The 15,244-nt window shown below is 45.2% G+C and overlaps 1 protein-coding gene across 2 annotated transcripts in view; it reads left to right on the forward strand.

Annotated features, from left to right (window-relative positions):
- The window catches only part of lekr1 (Leucine-, glutamate- and lysine-rich protein 1), a 104,575-nt gene that overhangs the window by 3,557 nt on the left and 85,774 nt on the right, over positions 1 to 15,244 (forward strand). Inside the window, exons 1-2 of one of the 2 annotated variants that reach the window (XM_026191514.2) lie at positions 706 to 2,089; positions 6,353 to 6,435. In XM_026191514.2, coding sequence (XP_026047299.1) covers positions 2,086 to 2,089; positions 6,353 to 6,435 — 87 coding nt within the window. In that variant the 5' untranslated portion in view covers positions 706 to 2,085. Of the gene's footprint in view, positions 1 to 705; positions 2,090 to 6,352; positions 6,436 to 15,244 lie in introns of those variants that run through there. The other variant, XM_026191515.2, reaches the window with a different exon arrangement.

Below are 15,244 nucleotides of genomic sequence, written 5' to 3' on the forward strand. Positions count from 1 at the left end.
GCCTCGACATTTAATTTAATTTATTTATTTATTTGTTGCTGCCTAGCCTAAATATGTCAGGCGTGACAATATTAGTCATTTCGTGCCAAAAAAAGAAGAGTGGGTCATATTCACCCCTCCTCCCTTCTTTACTTGCACGCACAGATAGACGCACACACACGTACTTTCTCCTGTAGCCCCTCCCCTCTCCTTCCTCCCTCACTGCACACACACACACACACGTACGCACGCAAGCAAGCAGACACTCAGCATGCTTCATTATACACTTGCCCACACAGCATAGCGTGCCGGAAACAGACTCAATAGACGCCAAGCTCCCGGTCCCTGCAGGCTCAGAGCCCCTAAAAACACTGGAAGCACCTTACCGAATTAGGTTAATTTGCCACAGAGACCGCCTCAAATGCGGTTCAAGGGTAAGCCAGGCAGTTATGACAGGGAATGATTATTAGTCTTATTGTTAATATATTATAAATTACAGCTCTGGCCAGTTAACTTTGGCTGGGTTCAGAATCAGAATACTTTATTAATCCCGAAGGAAATTAGGGGTTCAATTAGCAGATCAGCTCCTGTAGATGGACAGTTATGGCAGAGTTTAAATATACGTGAAGCAATAACTCGTGACGTGACAAAGGACTCAGCTGTGGTCACTTTGTGCTCTTGTGCTTATTTTCATGCCCTTGCCATGGGGGGGGGGGATTTGGGGATTTGGTCAGTAGCAGAGACAAAGAGGAGGTGCGTCTTCTGTCTCCTCATTTTTGTTACGGTAGGGTGAGAGGTTTATTGTCTCTGCTTGAGTACATCCTTTCCCGCTTTTGTCACGATCACCACTCGCCCCCCCCGCCCACTTTCTTTCTGCTGCCGAGGCAGATAAACAGGCACGGAAGGGAGGTAGGCTAGACTTAAGTGGGCGAATGCAATTTGCATCAGAGCGACTGAGTCTGCACGATTCATTGATGGGTCCATAAATAGTGCGGCACGCATCCCAAATAAAATCAGACCAGAGATCTCACCCTGCCTCACGCTCTCAATCTCTATTAGGAAAGACGGCATTCACAATTTTCCATCAGTCACGGGGAAAAATACAAAGATGACAGCAATGATGTCACAGGATAAGGCGCAAATGTAGGTCCAATGACATTTGTTAACCATTTACTACTATGAAACAATGTGTCCTGTAAAAGCCGACCCCCTGCGGGAATGTCTGGCCGCTATTTCGCATTAGTTCTGAGGCAATGAACTACATGCACACATCCCAAACAGCGCATGGAGTGTGTGACCTGTGCATGCGAGCAGGAAAAGCTCGGATAATGTGACTTCACGGCACTGTGCGTGTTTTACACACAATAACTCAAGTATGTCCTTTAAAAGTGACCCATTACTTCTATGGTCTCAGATTAGGCCTACATGAGGGGATCAACGCCAGTGTCGCCTTCCTGTGTGGTGCTAATGAGTGAAGGCAGCTTCGTGTGGTAACTAGGTTAAAGTTTGTAATTGAATCACACAGAGTATCAGTAGTTTTGCTTCTTTTCTTTTTTTCTTTTTTTGCCAAACTTGCCCATGTGAAACATGACACAGCTGGTCTGTTTATGCATTTAATATTTGTGTTTTTTTTATTGTAGTCATACTTGCTTTAGTAATAAACTTATGTATTATGCTGATATTATTTTATTTCAAAATATAACCATGTATACATAATAAGTATGGTTATGGTTAAAACTAACTTAAAGTACCCTATGTGCCTTCAGCACACTCCAGCTGCCCAAAACATGGAATAAGCAGTTGTCTTAAGTGTTGCTCAAGAGGTTAAAACAAAGCTGCTATAGCAACAAAGCAAACGGTTTCACAAATAAGTAACCGCTTTAAACGTGGTAGTGCGTGTCAAATGAAACAAAGGTCTCCAAGGTGGCTGCTTTTATTTTGGTAGACAATCAAGTATCCGGTGCTCGCGCTGGCTAACGTCGTGGTGATCTTTGGACGTTCTACGTGTAGTTACGTCGTAGCCATAGCAACAGCCAGCGCGTGGCTCGCGCAAGTTAAACTTGTTAATGCCTTGTTGTTATTTTTACCTATTTTTCAGGCCAGATAATGGGTAGGTAGCAGTTTGTTCTTTACTTCTTTACATAGTCGACACATAAAAAAGTAACAAGGCTGTACATTCGTTTAACCCCAGTTAACTAGACCGAAGAAGAAGCGCACTGATTTGTTTCTAGTGTTAAGAGTTTATTTTTCTTTTTTTTAATATTAGCCTTAGTTAGTTATTCTCTTTGACTCGTGTCCTTATGTTTTGTTTTGTTTTTAATTACACTTTGTGACATTGAAATTAAAAAGTAGCTGGCTGCATTCTGTACACAGCGGCTAAACACATCGCTAAGCTGATCCAGCGTTTAGATATGTGTCTGCCTTCATTGGTAATGCATGCTCAGTGCTGTCCAGTTTTTAATATTTTATTCAGATTCATTATATTATAGACGTTTCTTCGCGCCAGCTGCTGCAGGAATACAACATGGTGTTGTGTTTTGGAGGGTGGTCGTGGGAAAGCTGCAGAAAGTTTTAGGTCTATGAAAACCTCTGAAATCTCATTCAAAACCTTCTCACACCTCTGCAGATTTGGATGTTTTTCAATCATGTACACATGCAGTTTGACGCTGTATTTATTTACCAGACAGTACGGGCATATATTTGTCATACAGGGAGTGCAGAATTATTAGGCAAATGAGTATTTTGTCCACATCATCCTCTTCATGCATGTTGTCTTACTCCAAGCTGTATAGGCTCCAAAGCCTACTACCAATTAAGCATATTAGGTGATGTGCATCTCTGTAATGAGAAGGGGTGTGGTCTAATGACATCAACACCCTATATCAGGTGTGCATAATTATTAGGCAGCGTCCTTTCCTTTGGCAAAATGGGTCAAAAGAAGGACTTGACAGGCTCAGAAAAGTCAAAAATAGTGAGATATCTTACAGAGGGATGCAGCAGTCTCAAAATTGCAAAGCTTCTGAAGCGTGATCATCGAACAATCAAGCGTTTCATTCAAAATAGTCAACAGGGTCGCAAGAAGCGTGTGGAAAAACCAAAGCGCAAAATAACTGCCCATGAACTGAGAAAAGTCAAGCGTGCAGTTGCCAAGATGCCACTTGCCACCAGTTTGGCCATATTTCAGAGCTGCAACATCACTGGAGTGCCCAAAAGCACAAGGTGTGCAATACTCAGAGACATGGGCAAGGTAAGAAAGGCTGAAAGACGACCACCACTGAACAAGACACACAAGCTGAAACGTCAAGACTGGGCCAAGAAATATCTCAAGACTGATTTTTCTAAGGTTTTATGGACTGATGAAATGAGAGTGAGTCTTGATGGGCCAGATGGATGGGCCCGTGGCTGGATTGGTAAAGGGCAGAGAGCTCCAGTCCGACTCAGACGCCAGCAAGGTGGAGGTGGAGTACTGGTTTGGGCTGGTATCATCAAAGATGAGCTTGTGGGGCCTTTTCGGGTTGAGGATGGAGTCAAGCTCAACTCCCAGTCCTACTGCCAGTTTCTGGAAGACACCTTCTTCAAGCAGTGGTACAGGAAGAAGTCTGCATCCTTCAAGAAAAACATGATTTTCATGCAGGACAATGCTCCATCACACGCGTCCAAGTACTCCACAGCGTGGCTGGCAAGAAAGGGTATAAAAGAAGAAAAACTAATGACATGGCCTCCTTGTTCACCTGATCTGAACCCCATTGAGAACCTGTGGTCCATCATCAAATGTGAGATTTACAAGGAAGGAAAACAGTACACCTCTCTGAACAGTGTCTGGGAGGCTGTGGTTGCTGCTGCACGCAATGTTGATGGTGAACAGATCAAAACACTGACAGAATCCATGGATGGCAGGCTTTTGAGTGTCCTTGCAAAGAAAGGTGGCTATATTGGTCGCTGATTTGTTTTTGTTTTGTTTTTGAATGTCAGAAATGTATATTTGTGAATGTGGAGATGTTATATTGGTTTCACTGGTAAAAATCAATAATTGAAATGGGTATATATTGTTTTTTGTTAAGTTGCCTAATAATTATGCACAGTAATAGTCACCTGCACACACAGATATCCCCCTAAAATAGCTAAAACTAAAAACAAACTAAAAACTACTTCCAAAAACATTCAGCTTTGATATTAATGAGTTTTTTGGGTTCATTGAGAACATGGTTGTTGTTCAATAATAAAATTATTCCTCAAAAATACAACTTGCCTAATAATTCTGCACTCCCTGTATATTGTACAACTATTACAGACTTCATGCTGCTATACTTCTTAAGCAGACAGTAGTCTTGGTGGATTATTAAAACACAGTTATATAATCTGACTGTGCATCCTTCATGATGATGATGGCTGAAGGCAAATTTTCTTTCGCAGTAAAATCCTTTTTTTTAATGGCCTTCGATGCTTATCTTTGTGTTATTTAAGCCCCCTGTGAGCCCTGTTGACTTTTTGTGTTGTTGTGTATGTTTCCTGTCACGATTCAAGGCTTACACCCGTGCTGAATAGATGAGTTTATGAACAGCTTGCCTCTCTCACATTAGATTGATTAATAGTCCAATCAGGGCTAAAGCAGGCAAAATGTCACAGGGGAACGGTTGTCATGCAAAATCGGCCTTTTATATCTGTGTCCACGAAAAAGGGTAGGCTGGCTTAATGCTGTCACAGGGCGTCACTAATTTATCTGTGTTGTGTGAGCCAGTGATTGAGGATCTCTGCTGTGTTTTAAATGCAAAGCCTAAAGCCAGTAGGGGGGCAATCAGGATATTAGCGTGCGTGAGCATGAAGCCTGGTCTTTGATTGGATTGGGTTTATGTGTCTGCATTGCCGTGAGAGTGTGAAAGACACAGAGGGAGTACTCGTGCTTGTTTACATGCGAATTCTTGAAGGTTTTAGCGGGTGCATTGGGGCCAAACTGTCTGTCTTTGCATGACTTCATGGATTACTTGCAGTTGTTGATGTTTGTCTGTCTGTTTGCATTGTGCTGCTGGCCAAATCCTTTGTGTCTGTGCTGTACGTTTTCCCATACGTCTTCTCATTCAATATCTGCCAATGACCCGCAAAGTGCATTTAATGTGTGGCACATAGCAGGTCATCTGATGGGAGTGACCTCTGGGTCTGAGTTAGCCAGAGGTATCTAATTTGAGGTCAAGTGTTGGATTGGTGTGTTCCGTTCCCCTCACTAATGGCAAGCCGATAGATAAATGCCCTAAAAGCGTGCACTCGCACATAGACAGAGGCCTGGTTACGCTTGTGTTGCTGTTCTCCTCATGCGACCTTCTGCATCCATTCCCGCATGACTGACTTTATCTCAGTGGCGTCTATTACACAACAGGGAAAAGACCTTATCTGGGACTGTAGCAATTACACAAACTGAGAGCACAAGGCAGACAAATAATTGTTCTCTTGCATTACACCTATATATCACCTTCATCCTTAATAAACCATGACACACAGCACAGAAAGTTATTAGAGCCTTGCTTTTTTGCAAAGTCCCCAGGCTTGAAAATTGAAACAGTTTGCAGTCGAGGACAGGCAAGTGTTTGGCTGTGAAGTCAAAATACCTCCAGCAGCAAAAAGCTGCTACGGTCTCTTAGCTTAATGCTGTAATCTGAACTGATTAATCTACTGAATAGAGTGTACCACAAATGGGTTTAATATGGTGGACATCACGCTAAGGGATTTGCCCTTACATTAACCTTAGAGGCAAAGTGCTATTCATCAGTTTAAAAGTACCACCCACTTTTATGCTGAAAACAGCAGCCAAAATGCAGAAGCAGTGTATGAAAAACTAACTACACCCCATGATTCAGTGACTTTTAGAACCACTTTTATCAGCAATACCTTAAAATACTTTTTTTCTGTATGATTTTCTCACTTTCTCGCAGCTTTGTGCAGAAATTTTGGTCCACTTTTCTGTATAACATTGCTTCAGTTAATTGTTCATCTGAGGTTGTACTCACCTAATTTTAAGACCTGATTTTTATGCCCCAATACATAAAAAACAGAAGTGAAAGAAGGTGTACTTTCTTTTCACTTTGCCTGCAATAGCCCCATAAAAAAAACTCCAAAAAACTATCTTTCCATTAAAAGCTTTACCTGACCAACAAAATTGCTCACAAACAATTTTTTAAATCTATTAGTCATTCAGAAATGTATTCTTATGTACCAATTTGCTGCTGTTCTCTGTTGAATCTCAGCTTGCATTGATTATTTTGGACGGCTGGTCAAAAGAAGCAATTTCAAAATGCCATCTATCCGATGTTATATAAATGGTTTGATTACTTTATTCTCTTGAAAGTGAAAGACTAACTAAGCTAATTCTGCTTGTTTCTAGGAGACCAGGAGGTGGAGGAGAAAGACATAAGCGCGGACCTTCACAGTCCTCTGATCTACCCTTTGCCTGAAGAGATTCAAAAGGTTAGCACTACTTTGAAAGTTCCTGATTATTTTGGTTAGAATTATATCTGAACACATAGATTCTAGTCTTAACAAAGCAAAATTAAGTCATTTTCATTCTATACATGTGTTTGGACCGTACTGTACCTTTTAAAGCACCATGTTAATGAAACACCATCTTGAAACCACATATGTTGTTAACAAACGTGCTTCTTTTTACAACTCAAAAATGTAAATGTGTTGAAATTACATTTGTTGCAATGTGAGGTGTGCTTCGTCGCTGCACCCACTCCATATGCTGCACTAATCCATATAATTTGAATAAGAAATGGAACAATGCTTCCTCTTGTAATCTTCCATCTGTTTTAACGTAAAGCTCGCTCTCAGTAACACGGCAACGGCAGCGTGTTGCTTTGTCTCCGTGTCAATGTGAGGTGGCGGTTGCATTTTCCCATATGATATGCCATATGGTATGAATATTAATGATCAGGGAATCTTGCTTGTTTTTCCTTTTTAACCACGAATCACATTACAGTGGGGGAAATAATTATTTGACCCGCTGCTGAATTTGTGAATTCTGCAGGGGAAAGAAATGAAAGAAATCTCTTCCAAAGAAATCAAGAGTTTCTAAATTCTATGGCACTTTCATTTTAATGGAGAGAGACAGAATATCAAACAAAGATTTGGAAAAAAACCCAAACATCAAAGTTATAAAGTGATTAGCATGTCATTTAGAGAAAAGTGTATTTGATACCCAAGTAAAAAAAAACTTAGTACTTGATGGAGAAACCCTTGTTGGAAAGCACAGTGGTAAGATTTTCCTTGTTGTTGGTCACCAGGTTTGCACGTCTCAGGAGGGATTTTAGGTTTCTTGGCTACTGCTTGGCAACTCGAAACTTCAGCTCCTTCCACAGATTTTCTATAGGATTGAGGTCTGGAGACTGCTAGGCCACTCCATGACCTTGATGTGCTTCTTCTTTAGCCACTCCTTTGTTGCCTCAGATCATTGTCATACCGGAAGACACATCCACGACTCCACGACATGTCTTCAATGTTTTGGTTGAGGGAAGGAGGATTTCAACCAAGATTTTATGTACACGGCCCCATCCATTGGCCCAGATGCAGGGAGGTCATCCTGTACCCGTAGCAGAAAAACAGCCTCAAAGCATAACGTTTCCACCTCCGTGCTTGACTGTGGGGATGGTGTTCTTTTGGTCACACTCAGGATTTCTCTTCTTTCTCCCAATCCTTTTCTGATCCTATAACCTCATCATTTAGATGTTCACTGGCAAACTTAAGACAGGCCTGTACTTGTGCCTTATCTAGAAGGGGACCTTGTGGGTCGATGCGTCTCTAACAGCATTACCATCAACACAGGAGCATCACAGGGATGTGTCCTCTCGCCACTGCTCTACTCCCTCTACACTTCAGACTGTGTGGCCACCCATGGCTCCAACACCATTGTGAAGTTTGCTGACGACACAGTGGTGTTGGGCGCCATCTCCGACAACGATGAGGCGGCCTACATGGATGAAGTGAAGAATCTGGCATCATGATGCCAGGACAACCACCTCCAGCTGAACGTTGGCAAGACCAAGGAGCTGGTGGTGGACTTCAGAAGGAGTCAGCACAGAGACTACAAGCCCATTATCATCAATGGAGCTCCAGTGGAGAGGGTGCAGTCCTTCAAGTATCTTGATGTCCACATCTCCTCAGACCTGACATGGGCTGCCCACATTCAGGTCCAGACCAAAAAGGCTAGGCAGCGCCTGTACTACCTACGACAACTGAGGAAGTTCAGGGTCTCTCCAGAGATCCTCAGGATTTTCTATAGAGGCGCTGTGGAGAGCATCCTCACACAGAACATCACATCCTGGTTTGGGAACAGCTGTGTTAAGGACCAAAAAGCCCTTCAGAGATTGATCCATACAGCAGAACGCTGCTGCAGGATTGCTCTCCCCCTGCTTCAGGACACCTACACCAGGAGATGCCGGACTACAGTAGAGCAGCGCAGATACTGTCCCATCCTGGCAACAAACTGTTCCAACTTCTGCAATCCGGTAGAAGGTTCCGCATCATCCGGGCAAGGACAGAGAGACTCAAGAGGGGCTTCTATCCCCAAGCCATCCGGGCCCAAAACCAAACATTTCACTGTGTGTTATACTTGTTTAACTATGCATGTGATGAATAAAGAACCTTGAACCTTGAACACCATGAGGCAAGTCTTGTATGAAGCCAAATTTTCCAGTGACAATAGTATCGTTAGTATCCTTACAGCCAGCAGGTGGTTAATAATGATGGGGACCTTTGAAACTGTCTTTCTGTATCTGTAGATCTCAAAAGGCTATGGAGCTTGACAATACACCCTTGTCTTTGCCTGTCTGCGTGTGTACTATACCCTTGCTTTCGCTGCCTAGGGTTGGGTGTATAATCTTAAGACACTATCATGATTTTGATTAAAACTGTCATGATCCTGGGTCCTTTTGACCCAGCGTTTTGTGTTTTCTCTTCGCGATTTTGGTTCTGTTCTCTAATTGGTGTTTACCCTGTTCCCCCCCGTGTGTTCCTGTTTTATTGTGAAGGTCTGCGTCTTATGTGAGTGTTTTCAGTTTGCCTCCCTGGTCTCGTCATGTTAATCACTCCCAGCTGTGTCTCCCACCTGTGTGTAATCTCCCTGTGTTCTCTGAGTGTATTTAAGTTGTATTTTCTGTCTTGTTAATCGCTGGTTCGTCTGTGTTGTTTCCCCTCGCTCTCCCTGTATGTATTTCTCCGGACCTCCCTGCATCCTCATTCTGGTTTGTCTTATTAGTTTACCCAGTTTAGGTTTCCGGTTTCATGTTTTGTCGCCACCGCTGTTTGTACTCACACCCCTGTAAATAAACACTCATCTGCACCAGAGCTGCCGCATTTTGGGTCCTATTTCATATTCCACACGGCTTGCCCCGGCAAACCGTGACAGTACGAACCAGCCACCATGGACCCAGCGGCAGTGAATCCGTCCGAGGAGCTCCAGGACGACATTGCGTACAATGTGGAGATTCTCCTCGGGCTATGGCTGGAGAACCCTCCAGAGGAGCTTCGTCGTGCCGTGGAAAGTCGGCTACAACGGCTCTTTTCTGGCCTGCCATGGCTTCTGCAGTCGCTTCCTCCGACCATGCAGGCTTTTCTCCGGCTCACACCGCACCTTCTCTCAGCCACTCCTGCCTCGCTGCCCGACTCGCCGGATGTGATCTTGCCCGGCCCGTCGGAGCTGTCTGCGGGGAGGAAACGCCGATCGCGCCGCAAGCGCGCCACCCCACAGCCGGACGTTCGGGCTTCTAAATCGCCGGCTGTGGTGAGTGAGGACTCTTTTTCATTTTCGGACTGCATGACTGTTCATTCAGGGGCTGCGTTTTGTGTGGCGGATGTCAACGCGAGCTGCTTATCGCCTGTGCAGCTACCGGCAGCTAAGTTAGCTCCCCTGCAGCCACTCTCAGCTCGGTTAGCTCCCCCGCAGCCACTCTCAGCTCGGTTAGCTCCCCCGCAGCCAGTGCTCCTCTCAGCTCAGTCTCCTGTGCCTCCTTCAGTTCAGTCTCCAGTGTCCCCTTCGGTTCAGTCTCCAGTGTCCCCTTCGGTTCAGTCTCCAGTGTCCCCTTCAGTTCAGTCTCCAGTGCCACCCTCAGTTCAGTCTCCAGTGCCACCCTCAGTTCAGTCTCCAGTGCCGCCTGTAGCGCAGGCCCCAGTAGCTCCAGTGCCGTCTGTAGCGCAGGCCCCAGTAGCTCCAGTGCCGCCTGTAGCGCAGGCCCCAGTAGCTCCAGTGCCGCCTGTAGCGCAGGCCCCAGTAACTCCAGTGCCCCCGCTACCCGTAGCTCTGGCTCCAGTATCACCGGTTTCACTCATTCACTCCATGCAGGGAGAAAGTTTAATTTCACCTCAAGGTGCTTTTCATGGTTCAGCCGCCATTGGCACAGTTTGCCGCTCCAGGGCTTCCCCAGAGGCTAGGTCTCAGTCCCTGGCTGATTCTGGACCCCTGAAGTTTATGCAGCCACCTGAGAACTGCACCATGTCAGCGTTGCCTGGGCAGAGCCAGTGCTCAGTGCATCGCCAGTTGCCTTCGTGTTTGCCAGAGGACTCCATGACTGCTGGCTTAGTGGTGACTTCTGCTGGAGGGTCCGTAGGACCGCTCCGGCCTTCGTCTCTAGTCTCCGCTGGGGGGTCCGAGGGACCGCTCAGCCTCCTGCCTCCGCTGGAGGGTCCGAGGGACCGCTCCGGCCTTCGTCTCCTGTCTCCGCTGGAGGGTCCGAGGGGCCCGTTCAGCCTCCTGCCTCCGCTGGAGGGTCCGAGGGGCCCGTTCACCCTCCTGCCTCCGCTGGAGGGTCCGAGGGGCCCGTTCACCCTCCTGCCTCCGCTGGAGGGTCCGAGGGGCCCGTTCAGCCGCCTGCTGTAGCTCCATCATCATCCTCGCCTGCTGCAGCTCCAGGGCCTTCAGCCTCGCCTGGCCCAGCCTCCGTGTCTTCAGCCTCGCCTGGCCCAGCCTCCGTGTCTTCAGCCTCGCCTGGCCCGGCCTCCGTGTCTTCAGCCTCGCCTGGTCCGGCCTCAGAGCCTTCAGCCTCGCCTGGTCCAGCCTCAGAGCCTTCAGCCTCGCCTGGTCCGGCCTCTGCCTGTGCTTCGCCTGGTCCGGCCTCTGCCTGTGCTTCGCCTGGTCCGGCCTCTGCCTGTGCTTCGTCTGGTCCGGCTTCAGCCTGTGCTTCGCCTGGTCCGGCCTCTGCTGCCTCGCCTGGTCCGGATCGCCATCGCCTGAGTCGCCGCCGTTGCCTTCCGCGCGGTCGGCCCCCTGAACTGCTCCGTCGTCTCCCTCGTCGCCGCCGTTGCCTTCCGCACGGCCGGCCCCCGGACCGCCATCGCCTGAGTGGCCGCCATTGCCTTCCGCACGGCCGGCCCCCCGAACTGTGTCCACGTCGCCGCCGTTGCCGTCCGCACGGCCGGCCCCCCCGAACTGTGTCCACGTCGCCGCCGTTGCCGTCCACACGGTCGGCCCCCTGAACTGTTTTGGACTCCTGTGCTGTCGGCCCCCTGGCCGGCCCCCTGAACTGTTTTGGACTCCTGTGCTGTCGGCCCCCTGAACTCTTCTGTTTTGGACTCTGTTTTTTCCTGTGTTCTGGTGTGCTTCGTTTCTTTTGGTTTTGGACTCGTTTTTTGTTTTTGTCTTTTGGCCTTCTGGTGCTCCGGTTTTGTTTTGCTTCGAGCCCTCCTTCCTGGGCCCCCGCCGCCCGCCCTGGTCGGGTTGTTTTCTGTTTTTTCTGGCTGTTTTGTTTCTTGTTGGGCTGTCTGGGGCCAGCCTTTGAGGGGGGGGTACTGTCATGATCCTGGGTCCTGGGTCCACACGGCTTGCCCCGGCAAACCGTGACAAAAACTGTATTCCTGGCATATAAGGTTTTTCTTTTTCCCATTTGCATTTGTATCCATTGAATACATTAATTATCACTTCATCAAACAGATTCTGATGTGACTCATCATGCGAACGGTTTAGTTAGGTGATGGTGGGGTACGTGGGATGTTGCGCCTCTGCTCTTTCTCTCTGAAATAACTGAGACACTCAGTTTTTTTAGGTAATACTTCCACATTAAACTTAACAGTGCAGTTTCATATTTGGGGATGTGGACTATTTTTGTTAATGTTGTTTTTAATATGAAACTTTAAACACACACTAAAACTTAAAAGGTGCCATATGATATGCTTCATCCCTGTTTGTTTTTTTTATTATCTCACACTCTTGTTGCAATAAATCTGGATTATCTTTCAGTATGTTACATTTGTCATTTATGACCCATTTATGTAGGCTGATCCAGTGTGGCAAGCGCAAAGTAGTAAAAAGTCCCTGTGTGTGTGCACTTCTCTCTGCTGTTGCTTTGCTTCTTCTTTGCTGTTGCACTTCCTCTGTCTGCTGCTGTCTAGTAATTACTGGAATATGCTATGGCTTAGAACAATACACTCCCTGGTTTAATGTAATGGTGGCCGTTCCATCCCCGAGTTCATAAAAAGGTCCCATAGTCTCCCCCAGCAGACTCCCATAAACACCTTCATTCATTCACATCCCCCGTCTATCTCTCTGCTTGCTGAGAGTCAAATGGGAATCCGTTCTGTTATTGATTTCTGTGGCAGGTACCTACCATCCATTTCTGTCCTTCTGTGTATGATTTGTCACAGGGGGCATGTGATAACCAGACATGGAGCAAAGGCCTGAAAGAAAGGGGCATTAACATAATCTAATGCATGACTGGAGAAGGAGACTCATTTTTGCCCCTTTGATTTAGTCAGGGTCTGTCTTCCTCCTTTCCTGTGTTCCTGCCTCTGTCATGTACTCAGATTCTAATAGATCTGTGAAATAGAGGACATTCTGGGCTTAGCCCCCCACCCCGCACATCCTCCGATGGGTGCACTTCAGTACCATTTATTGGAGGCTTAGGCAGCCCGGGTCGAGCGAAGAGCACAAAAACCACAGAGGTCGTGTGTGTTGCATGAGCAAAGCTGTGGGCAGCACCATGTGTACTGGTTGGCGTGGGAGGCAAAGAGGAGGTGGTGTACTAACAGGAACATTTAAGTGCTGTTAATCCTGGTGTGCTGGGAGAGGGCTGGCTGTGAGCTTTAATGGTGGGCTGCTGTTTTACAAACACACACACACACACACACACACACACACACACACACACACACACACACCTACGTCATGCCTCTCACCCACGCACTCAGGCACTGAAACAAATACTTTCACTTAACTTTCATGCCAACAGTATGTTTATTGTGAGGGATGCAGGTGATTAACTGCAGCCACAGGATCACAGTCATTAACAAAAAGCCTCACATTTCAGGACAGGACATAGTGCAACATCACCAACTATCAATACAGTTTTCATGCACATGTAGGCTTTCTCCTGCTCTCTTATTTTATTATTTTTTATTTAAGCTGTTCATTCTTTTAACTTTGTGCTTTCCTCTGTATTGATTATTTTAGTGAGCCTCATTGAATACCAAGGCAACAGTACCAGCCATCCTTTAAACAAAGCAGAACCTTTGTTAACCGATTTATGTCTCTGCGGTTGGCAGTTTTTTTTCAAGAGAAACTAAAATTTGGTATTTGTACTTTCACTCAAACATGCTGAGAACGCATGCTGCTGCTTTGCAGTTTCACCCTGTGTCATGTGAAAGCAGTCACACTTCCCTTCAGTCTCGTTCTTTGTCTTTCTCAAGGACACATCAGTAATCATTATTCATGGAGCAGATAACACTGCCCCCTTTTTCCATTGCTGGTCATAGAATTGAAAATCAATTCACACCTAACTGTCTAAGCTGATGATCAGACTGCTGGCATGTTTCTACAGGTACTACAGGTTCAATTTGAGGACTCAGATGGTAAAACTCTAAAATGCAATGGTATCATCCTTTTAGTCTTTTTAGTCTGTCATAAGATATATACATTTCTGACCAAAATTATATTTTTTGCAAATTAAAAAAACAACCAAAAAAGTAAAAAACAAATAAGCAAACTACCACGCCTTACTGTGCAGTTCTTTAAATGAGTGCTTGAGGCTGACACTATAAACTATGATAGAGGAAAACAATGATTATATGCTATATAAATGCATATAATCATGCATTTATATAGCAAAATGGTTATGCCACAGTCGCACTGAACAAACAGTGGCTGGAGATCACAGCAAGGCCAAAATTAGTGTCACTGTGTGCAATGGATTTTGTGACGCTTACCTATGAAGTGTTTTTGCCAACTTATTACTGTGATGCCTGTATATAAGTTGGGAAAAATGCAAACATGTTGCTGCTTGCACACACAGAAATTTATATAAAGAACAATTGCAATCACAAATCTCCCTGCTTTCCTGGGTGTTCTGTCCTTCACATCTTCCCTGCCACCAGCGTCTAGACCCTGGGAAGTCCTGTCCTAAATCCTATCACCGCTTGGAGTCTAATTGCCTAATACATTAATTGATTTCTCTATCTCAATAAGACATGTCCATTTCTTCCAAATGATTAACCCTCATCGAATTATTTACAAAAGTCCAGCTGGAACCTGATTTGAAATAGAAATTCAGAAAGTCCCCCGCAAATAGTGACATCATTGCTGCAGGATGGCAGCTTAACTCTATAATGACATAGGTGCTCAGCAACCTTACTATTATATAGAAATATAACTAGAATGCAACTATTTGGTAGCCAGTTGACTTGAGTCCCTGTTGCAAAGAAATGTGTCGTAGATGAGTTCCTCTCTTCATCGCAGACTGACTCAGATCGATTACAACATGTTGGCAATCTGTCTGTGTTTTTAAATTTAAAGCAATTATTTGCAAACCTTCACAAATCTGTCTGAGAGTGATTGCAATCACTCTGAGACACATTGTTGCTGTTTAGAGACAGGTTGCCTCTAGAGCTGGGTGATATAAGATTTTTTCATATCACGATACGTTTTTTTCATTTCAGGCGATAACGATATCTGTCATGATATAAGCCAAATAACTATATTTGTGAGATTTAAATGCGCCGTTGCTCACAAGTAAAATGTGAAATAATCAGCAGTTTGTTTTTATTTAAATATTTATTTCCCATAATAAGTTCAACAGGGTAGATGTACTTAAGGAACATGAGACTTTTTCAGATAAATAAAGGCAAATATTGCAAACTACACAAAAGGCAGCCGCTAAAGTGTTTAAGTTTCAAAATAGAACAAACAAAACAGACTACTAAATTGTCAATTCCACTTAGAAACAAAATATTAATTCTAAAAATAAATCTTAGTTTGTTTTACAGAAGAACAGACAAAACTGACTAACTTTTGTCA

This window comes from Astatotilapia calliptera, chromosome 14 (genome assembly GCF_964374335.1).
Source record: "Astatotilapia calliptera chromosome 14, fAstCal68.1, whole genome shotgun sequence".
In the NCBI taxonomy this organism is placed as follows: Eukaryota; Metazoa; Chordata; class Actinopteri; order Cichliformes; family Cichlidae; genus Astatotilapia; species Astatotilapia calliptera.